Source organism: Clupea harengus, chromosome 2, assembly GCF_900700415.2.
Source record: "Clupea harengus chromosome 2, Ch_v2.0.2, whole genome shotgun sequence".
NCBI classification, from domain to species: Eukaryota; Metazoa; Chordata; class Actinopteri; order Clupeiformes; family Clupeidae; genus Clupea; species Clupea harengus.
This window is the reverse complement of record NC_045153.1, coordinates 30458072-30467457: the sequence shown is the minus strand read 5'-3', so window position 1 is coordinate 30467457 and position 9386 is coordinate 30458072. Positions and strand designations below refer to the sequence as shown.

The window sequence follows — 9386 nt, the reverse complement described above, 5'->3', positions numbered from 1 at the left end:
GGTGAAAAAAGTGGAGTTTGATTGTGATGTGAGTCCCGTGGCCCTTTGTTCCTCTCCAGCTGGGCCATGTTGTCTCACCCTGTGGCTAGACAGTGGACTGACCGACTGTGGAAAGCAGCGCCTTTGATCCATGCCTCTAAAGCCATGTGGAGTCACTGGAGCAGACACGTTCAGCTGTTTATACTGACATAGCCGTGTGCAACAATATACAGTATATGGCCTCTGAAAGGTCAGCCCGAGCATCGCTCCGCCCAGCCCCCTGCAACAATGTACGATGGAATGCAAGTTTCACTGCCGACCAGGCAGCCAGCGGAATAACAAAAACAATCTGAAGAGGTTCCTTAGTCATCACGGCCGGCCAGTTCTTAGAAATCCCAGAAGTCTTTTTGTGTGTGCTGAACCATATCAGAAAAGAAGGGTCTTCCTTTTGACCACGCAAGCTAATAATCAAGATCAGCGCGTCTGCGTTCAATCTCAGCCGTTAAGGACCTTGAGACAGTATCATGGTGGTGCCAGGTGATTGATGAGTGATGCCAGCTAGTGATAAGGATCCCTCTGAAAACATCCCTTCCTTCCAACTCTCCTCCTTATCAGCCCATTTATCTCTCTCTTCCCTCCTCACAGAGTTTGCGCCCCAGGCGTTCGGCATGCCGCTCTCGCAGGTGATTGCCAACGACCGCGTGCACAAGCAGAGGCACGACGGCCACCGCACCGAGGAGCACCGAGACACCGCCTCCGACCTGGTCTCCTCCATTCTGCACTTCACCACCAAGAGGCCCAGCAAGGAGCTCTCCAGCAGCAACTCATCGCTCAGCTCCACCTCAGAGACGCCGAGTGAGAGCGTCGCCCCCGGCACGCCAGAGGCTGCCCCGCGTGCCCGCCGACGGGTAAGAGCAACCTCCATGAGCTACCTGGCAGGGGGGGCAGAGACTGAAAAAGAACGTTGACCGAAATGTGCGTGTCTCAGGCGAAACTTGTTTAACATAAGGCATATTCACAAGAAGCATGTTTAAAGGACACCAATACTCCGTAGAGGGAAGGATAAAGGGCCAAACTAGGCTTTCCCCCGACCAAGTCCAAAGTAAATCTCCTGCTCTTGCCTAAGGTGAGAGCCTTTTGTACTGTGCGCAGTTAATGTCTTCAACTAAGCCCTGATTACAGTTGCCTAGGCAACGCACTGCAACTGCTCATGAAACCCAGGTGGAAAAAAACCCACTCTCTACCATAGACCTCCAATGCCTCTCAAAGCATTTCTGTTTGATATTACGAGAAATTATACTTTTGGCACGGGGATGAAAGACATTCATTTCCATTGAAAAATTGCAGTATAACTCATGTATGATCTCAGGAATGAAGGTCTAACAAATTCAAGATTTAAGCTACACATAAGACACGACGGTGAAGAGCACATTCTGCAGTATGCTTCCATGAGTTATGCGACTAATCTCAGGCTATCTATCTCTGCACCAGGGTGGGATGTCTGTGGACTGCATCACGGACCTGGATGACAACGAGTCTCGTCTGCTGGAGGCCTTGCAGCTCTCACTGCCAGCCCAGACGCCCAGCAGGAAAGAGAAGCACCGAGACAAGAAGCTCAGCCTCAACCCCATCTACAGGCAGGTGCCAAGGGTGTTGGACTGCTGCTGCCAGCACCTGGAGAAATATGGTACTCATCCACCAGGACTTGTCCATTTCCTCATGATTATCTCACTTAATTGGGTTTCTCAGGACTGTTAAAACTGTTGAGAATATATATATATATTGTGTATATATATATATATATATATATATATATATATATATACTGTATATATTTCATATATAGATCACATATTTCCCTTATACTCATTTTTATACAGGTTTGCAGACAGTTGGTATTTTCCGTGTGGGGAGTTCAAAGAAAAGAGTGCGACAGGTATGAGAGATTTCAGTGAGCAGAGACCAGAGGCTTTTAAAGTGTTTTGGTAGTTTGCTGTGATGATGCTGAATGCCTTGCTGTTGTCTTTGCACTGGTCGGATGTAGCTGCGAGATGAGTTTGACCAGGGCTCGGAGGTCCAGCCGGATGAGGAACACAGTGTCCATGATGTGGCGGCACTTCTAAAGGAGTTTCTGCGGGACATGCCTGACCCGCTGCTAACCAAAGAGCTCTATACAGCATTCATCAACTGCATGTGTAAGCATCTAATCTTCTCATCTAGTTCTTTAAACTACACTCTATATTACACAGTCAAACACATAGCCAGCCCACTATTAGATCTGAAGTTGCAGATTCAGTTAAGCTAACACATTAAGCTAAGTTAACAAGCTAACACATACCGTGTCCCATTAGGTGTGTGCACATGTGTAGCTATTGTGTGTAATCACGTGGGGTGTATAGGTCAAGGTTCACATGAGTCTGTCTCCCTCCCTGTCCTGCTGTGTGCAGCGCTGGACCCCGCGGAGAGGTGCAGCTCCATGCAGCTGCTGGTCTACCTGCTGCCTCCCTGCAACAGCGACACCCTGCACCGGCTCCTGGAGTTCCTGTCCACCGTAGCCGACCACGCGGAGGACACCCACCACGGAGACGGCCAAGAGGTGAGCAGAGAAACTAAGCTTCTGTCTGTCGAACTGTATGGATCATACATAACCAAGAACAGAATATGGTGAGAGGAGAGAGCCTGGTAAGAATTGGTATTATTCTCACCAATGTTTACACAGGTAAGGCCAATACAAGTGCTTATGCAGTTATCAAAGATTAACAATTTTTTGCCTGATGAGGACTCAGACTTTTTGTAGTTCTGAAGCCAGAATGAGATCAATTTAAGCATCATTATCCTGTTATTACTCAGGATGTCGTGCCGATACATAACAAACTGAGCTAATCCCATCAAGCTCAGTCAACAGGTATGCCAGTATTGGCAGGAGTTCCAGTTCTTTAGCAGACCCCCATCCTGGAAGAGAGAGAGTGTGTGTGTGTGTGTGTGTGTGTGTGTGTGTGTGTGTGTGTGTGTGTGTGTGTGTGTGTGTGTGTGTGTGAGTGTGTGTGTGTGTGCATTCTGTCTCCGTGTTCCTGCCAGTCTGTCTCCATTTCTCTGTCTGTCTTCTTTCTCCTGCTGCGTCCAGTATTTATTCACGTCTGTGTCAGTGCTTCTGCCCGTGGCGTCATCCATGATGGTCTGTCCACTTAGCATAACGGCAAGGTTTCATGTTTAGATTCCAGGGAACAAGATGACTTCTCTCAACCTGGCCACCATTTTCGGACCCAACCTCCTTCACAAGCAGAAGAGCTCGGATAAAGAGTTCATGGTCCAGAGCTCCGCCCGCGCCGAGGAGAGCACCACCATCATTGGGATCGTCCAGAGGATGATCGACGCGTACGAGTCTCTCTTCACGGTAGGTGCAGGCCACCGCCGGTGGCACGGCACTGGCATGAGCTCCCGTCCTGGGGCCTGGCCCTGTCTTCTGTCGTTTACAGTTCACTGTGTCAAATAAAGAGATGTGAACAGACGCCCGTAACTGCCTTAGTCACCGTTCACCAACACATTCCAGAAATGGTGCTTTGCCGTGTTTAGGTACTCGCAAAGTTAGCCAAGTGGCTGAGTCCAATCAAACGTAAACATGAGTTTAGTAAAGCACTGATGGGGTTTGAAAAGAGCAGGGCTCTTCTGGAGTGACTTGTTAAAAATGAGAGAGTTTCCCTCTGAGCTCATAAAAGCCTGTGGGACTAGTGGCTCTGCTCTGCTCTGCTGTGGTCTGTGCGATCTATCCCACCAAGGCTACTCCTTGTGCAGCTCCAGCGGGGACTGATGCTTTATGAATTACAGGAAATGCAATGTCTGTTTGGAATGCTTCCAGACGGCCTTATTTCTCCACCGGAGGCTTTAAGAGTTTTATTTGTTTTGCAGTTGGGCTACATGCAGGTATGAATGCACTCGGTTTCAGGGGGAGTTCCTCCGTGCAGCCCACACTGATATCTTCCAACGTCCACTTCTGCTAAACAAGCAGGTGGTGTAACATGTCACGCACATTCACTGTGATGCCAAACCTCCTGTTTAGTGAGGCTATCAGGGCTATCAGTGCTGCTGGTGTTTGCATTAAAGCTCCCCTTTATTAGCCGTATGCTTAGTCCAAATAGTCCCATGCCAGTGAAATGGATATGTGTGTGAGAATAACTCCGAGCCGAGCGGACACAGCAGGCCCAGTCTGCAGAAGATCACCTGAGGAACTGTGAGCCGTGAGCGGGGAGGGGGTTGTTGTGTGTGGAAGGGTTTGGCTCTGGGCTCCGTTACAGCGCGGAGCGGGGGGGGTGTGTGTGTCAGGAGGTGTTGAGGATCGTGTGGCTGATTGTGGCGGCTCCCGCAGGTGTCTGCTGACCTGCAGCATGAGGTGCTGATGAGTCTGCTGGAGACGGACCCTGACGTGGTGGACTACCTGCTGAGGAGGAAGGCATCTCAGTGGGAGTGAGTGAGGCTGAGGCTCTGTGCACACATTCACAAACTGCAGGATACACCATGTGTTGTCGCCCCCTTGTGGCCACTGTCAGTAAGCCCATGGCGTTCACACTGGCATGTGTTTACAGCATAAAGCTGCCCTTAAGGGACTTCATGCAGTGGTTTCTCTTAATATGTACTCATATTTTAAGGTTATTACTGTTCAAGAATGTCTATGTTTCTGTCCCTCACTGTTGTGCCCTCATGTCCTCCACCCCCCCTCCAGAAACCCCGACCTGCTCCGGTCCGATGACTCTTTCTCCCTGAACGAGAGCGACTCCAACAACGCCTCCAGTGGTGAGGTCTCCCCCTACGAGAACAACTCCCCCGTGTTCCCTGAGCGACTGCTTTCCCCAGACCTGTGTGAAGACGGCACCCTCCACAGGCCCGACAAGCTCTCTCTGGAGGGGCGCGTGAGGGGGCGGCCGGGGCACACCGGCCTGCCTGCAGCCTCTAGCACAGGTTAGCTTGGTCTAGAAAAGGGTTATAGGAGTTAGCATTCTTCTATGGCAGTGAATATGCACCTATGTGAATAGGTTCACTCATTTGTTTGAATAGAGCCATTCTCTTCTCCAGAGCCTCTGAACCTGTGATTATTGTCTTGTTTTGTCTGAAGAGACACACATTCCTCTTTTGCAGCGGAAGACAAAGATGAACAGACACATGTGTGGGAAGCCTGGCATGCATCGATGAGGGCAGGATTAAAGAACCACAGCTCAGGTAATTAACTCATTAACTAATATACCATGGGATGCAAGTGTCATCTATGCATTTAAATAACAGCAACAATCCTACTACTACTAATAATAATGATAATAACAACAATACCACTACTAATAGTGTTGATAATATTAATAATAATGATAATACACTATTCTATCAGAGTGGCACATTTTGATTACATCACGTGCAGCACTTTCTATCACATGTGTGAAACACCTTGCAAAATGAAGGGGGAATTGTTTTGCTTTTGAATGTGCAAAACACAAGTTGGGAACAGAAGGTCACGCTTCATGCTTCATGCTTCATGCTGGCTAAACATGTTTGGTGTGTGAAATGTGACCCAGGCTCACACGGGGACGTGTCCCAGTGTTCACTCAGCTCAGCGGAGGGGTTGGACAGCCAGCGTGGCCTCCAGAAGCTACCGGTGCGCCGCACACAGACCTCCGCGGGAGTGGAGGAGTGCCGGACCCATACGCCAGTCACCCGTGCCAGCAGTAGCCCGCAGACTGGCATCTGGCTCTGCCAACCGCAGCACAGCACAGAGCCTCGCAGCCAACCAGGATCAAGCAGCTTAGATGATATCGCACCCGGCAGAGGCTCCTCTGCCAGACCTCCCCTCTCGGCCAAGCCTGGAGGCAGGCAGTGCGGCAATCTGCCCCCTCCGTATCCAGGACTCCACAGAGGTGCCGCCACCCTTCCACCCTCCACCACCACCACCACCCCCTATCCCCAGGGCTCTCAGCCCATGCAGGCGCTGCGCCGACCCCCACAGAGAGAGGCCTCAGACCGCCCCTTTCCCCTGAAGGCCCACAGAGGGCGCGGCAGCCCAGACTGGCAGGACTGGCAGCGGGACAAGTGGCAGATATGGCAGCTGCTCTCATCAGACAATGCAGACGCCCTGCCAGAGACGCTGGTGTGATGCCGTGCCGAACACCCAGCTCCATGGCAGTCACGTGCAGACGCCCTCTGTGCTCAACATAAAAGATGTGGATAGTTCTTCTGAGAAGTTTTGGGCTTTTTTGTTACTTTCCATTTTCTGCCAGCTAATTTTTTTTTTACTCAGCTTAGCTGTTCATTACATGTTTAAACAGACCTCAAAATGAACGTATGTCACATTTCTGACTGTCAACAAATGGTTCTTTAAGATGACTCCTGTTGAATTTGAGATGAATTGGCATTTTCCATCCACAATGTATCTGCTGGATATTTGTGATTAGTAACACATTTTTAATCAAATCAATATTTTACACTAGTACAATCTCCAATATAGATAATTGCTCAGATCACACAAATTAAGTAACAGTGAGTCATTGATATGTCACAAAAGCACCAGAAAGATGAAGCTGATCCATTTGAATGTAGGCTACATGTAGTGTCTTTGGTACTATTCTTCTACCCCAAGTTCACTGTTTGTGTGTTTGTTGTTTGTGTGTGTGTTTGTGTGTGTGTCTTTGTGTGTGTGTGTGTGTGTGTGTGTGTGTGTGTGTGTGTGTGTGTGTGTGTGTGTGTGTGTGTGTGTGTGTGAGAGAGAGAGAGAGAGAGTATGTATTTCCAAATGTTGTGGAAAAAGAGAAATGATATGATGTCTCTTCCATTCAGACATTAAGCACCTCACATTAAGTGTGTTTGGGTTTTTGAATCACAGTGTAATGAATTCCTTTTGTGAAATGCTGCATAGCACCCAGTCTGCTTATATGGCTCACTGCTGTAGTAAGCTGATCTGGAGCACATGGAAATGGATGATTGTTTGCATTATTGCACTTCATTTTCTCACAGAACTTTTCAGATATTTTTTCTACAGCTGTAAATGCCTTTTTTTATTTTGTCTTGTTTGTCACTAAAGTTGTATAGGAATTGACAGAGTCAAAGTATATTTTATTAGATATTAAAGTTAAACTTGTAGGTGCTATCCTTGTGCATGATATAACAGTGCTGATATATATTCACCACTTTCCCTCTCAAGCCTCTTTATCCACTGCTTTAAAGGAAAATGGCATCCTGTACCATGCTAAAACTGTGTAGGTAAATATTCTTAAAGACTGTGCCGTTAGTTAAAGTATTTAGTGTAATCCAGCGACGGTTGTCCATTAGTTGTTGGTGCACTTTTACTTCAGTGTCATGCTTTACCCAGAATACCTTTCAGCCACGTTTCATATATCCAGGGTGTCTTGCGTGACATTGCATGCTAGAATATTGAGCTAGTGTTCAATGCTGTCGGAACGTTCTCATTTAAATGCCACTTCACGTGTACCAGACATTACGCTCACAGAACAGCAAACAATCAGTCAAACAGCCCCAGAAGCAGAACGTATGTGAGTTTAGTGTTTTAACCGTATTCTAGGATTGAGTTTTGCTCTTAAAGGGGCTCATTCTCAAACACTAGCAGAGGCCTGGCAACTTAACACATCATAAAAACAAAGCAACTGTACAAACACAACAGCGCTGATTTCTTCAGTCTTTCAGGCTGGCTAGAAACATTCTGTAAATCCAGCTGAGCTAAACTGCCAGATGAGAACCGTCCCCTACGACCAAAAACACACATGTTTTCAGCATAGGATAAATGTGAGATAATTAATTTCAACACAGCAACAGTTTCTTTCCCTTTTTTTCTTCCCAGACTCCCTGAGTGTGTCATTATGCTTCATTCAAAGTGTCACATCCGCTGCAGTTCAGTTGAGGTTCCTCATCAGGATGTCACCGTGCCATAAAGCCATTCGGCTCTCTAGTTGATTAAGATGGCTGCATTTATCTGGTAGCAAGATGACAATGGTCAATTATCGTAACCATATGTCTGAAGGAACTCTATAATTGTGACTCAGAGATGTATTGTTCATTATGCTTAGGTTAAGCTCTTTAATCTGCCACACTGACAATAACACTTTGTGACACTGATCCTTTTATTATTGTGAGGGGAGGGAACAGACCAAAAAAAGTGAATCTGTATTGTGGGCTCCATATTGAAAGCATGTGTTGGTCACAGCAAAACAGTCTTAAAGATGTGGTCGGCAAGAAATATGTGCCTGTATTTTGTTCATAGCAATTGGAAGTGTTTCTTTCTTCTGCTTACTTGTCCATGATTCAATGTCCTGTCCTGGTCAACAATCTTTTTCATGTGTAATATGCATCGTCCCAAAGGCTTTCCTGATGTAATAAAGCTGCTTAGCTGCTTTCTATTTCTGGATTTCTCTTTGTATTTTTATTTGTTTATTTGTGTTTCTCTCCCATCCCACAACGTTTCATTGACTTCAGCCCACTTAAAAGCAGGATTGGGGGCCGCAATGTTTCAGTCCCAATCTAATGCCACTTAAATGAAACCTAAAGCCGACAGACTCTCCGCCTCATCCGCCCGCCTGTGCTTGATTCCCTGTGTGGATGGGCAGAGCTGCATTCCCCCCCGAGAGGAAGTTTGGAATAATTGGAATGGTTCATGCTCTGATGAAGTGAAGCGGAAGGTGGCTGTTTTGTCAGCTCCTCAGACTCTATAAAGGCCTAATTTTGGCAGTTTTCAACACAGCAGTGACCTGCCACCCTCGGGGTCAGGCTGCCCCCATCAGGACCCCACTCAGCCAGCACCAGGAAGTGCAGGAAGGGGGTTTAATCTGGGGTGGGTGGCTGGGTGGGTGGAGGTGGGACAGCTTTACCTCCCCTCTGAGTCATTTTTTTCCAATTTTCCCTCAGACTCCTGGGGCTTGCCAACTGGGGGTCAGGGAACATTCATGACAAGGTTTTCATTCGGCTCTCTTCAGCAGGCTGCACATCACTGACCTCACCCCCCTGTCTTGTGGTAAAGAGTGAATGGAATCAGTGGTTAATGGTGAGCCTGCTTTGGAAGTATGGATTCTTCACATAGAAGTACTAACAGTCTGTCATAATCGGTCATTGTCACTGGAGAAGTACGTATAGAGAGAAGAGAGTCAGGTGGATCATTGTGGTAGTGTTGTCAGTCAGCCACAAGGAGGCAGTATTATTTTGTCACACCGTCTACTTTGTCTTCCTTAGGTTTTGGCACTGCTGAGCTGGGTGTTGGCGATTTATGGCTCTAGTCAGTGAGGCTCTATGGCATAAAACTCGGTTCTATTCCAGAACATTCTGACATGAATCTCTCCGACCACAAAAGTCACAGCATTCACTCAATAAAGCAAGTCTGACGCCATGAAGTATTTTCAAGCTCTCGTTTCTCGCACCACAGAGCA

At 47.5% G+C, this 9386-nt stretch overlaps 1 protein-coding gene across 3 annotated transcripts in view; it reads left to right on the top strand.

Annotated features, from left to right (window-relative positions):
• The window catches only part of LOC105898067 (rho GTPase-activating protein 6-like), a 27179-nt gene extending 20514 nt beyond the window's left edge, over positions 1 to 6665 (top strand). For 2 of the 3 annotated variants that reach the window (XM_031560525.2, XM_031560533.2), the window contains exons 4-13: positions 625 to 887; positions 1471 to 1666; positions 1860 to 1915; positions 2024 to 2174; positions 2427 to 2575; positions 3194 to 3373; positions 4343 to 4440; positions 4697 to 4932; positions 5110 to 5190; positions 5538 to 6665. In XM_031560525.2, coding sequence (XP_031416385.1) covers positions 625 to 887; positions 1471 to 1666; positions 1860 to 1915; positions 2024 to 2174; positions 2427 to 2575; positions 3194 to 3373; positions 4343 to 4440; positions 4697 to 4932; positions 5110 to 5190; positions 5538 to 6112 — 1985 coding nt within the window. In that variant the 3' untranslated portion in view covers positions 6113 to 6665. Of the gene's footprint in view, positions 1 to 624; positions 888 to 1470; positions 1667 to 1859; positions 1916 to 2023; positions 2175 to 2426; positions 2576 to 3193; positions 3374 to 4342; positions 4441 to 4696; positions 4933 to 5086; positions 5191 to 5537 lie in introns of all 3 variants that reach the window. The other variant, XM_031560540.2, reaches the window with a different exon arrangement.
• The last annotated feature ends 2721 nt before the right edge of the window (positions 6666 to 9386 follow it).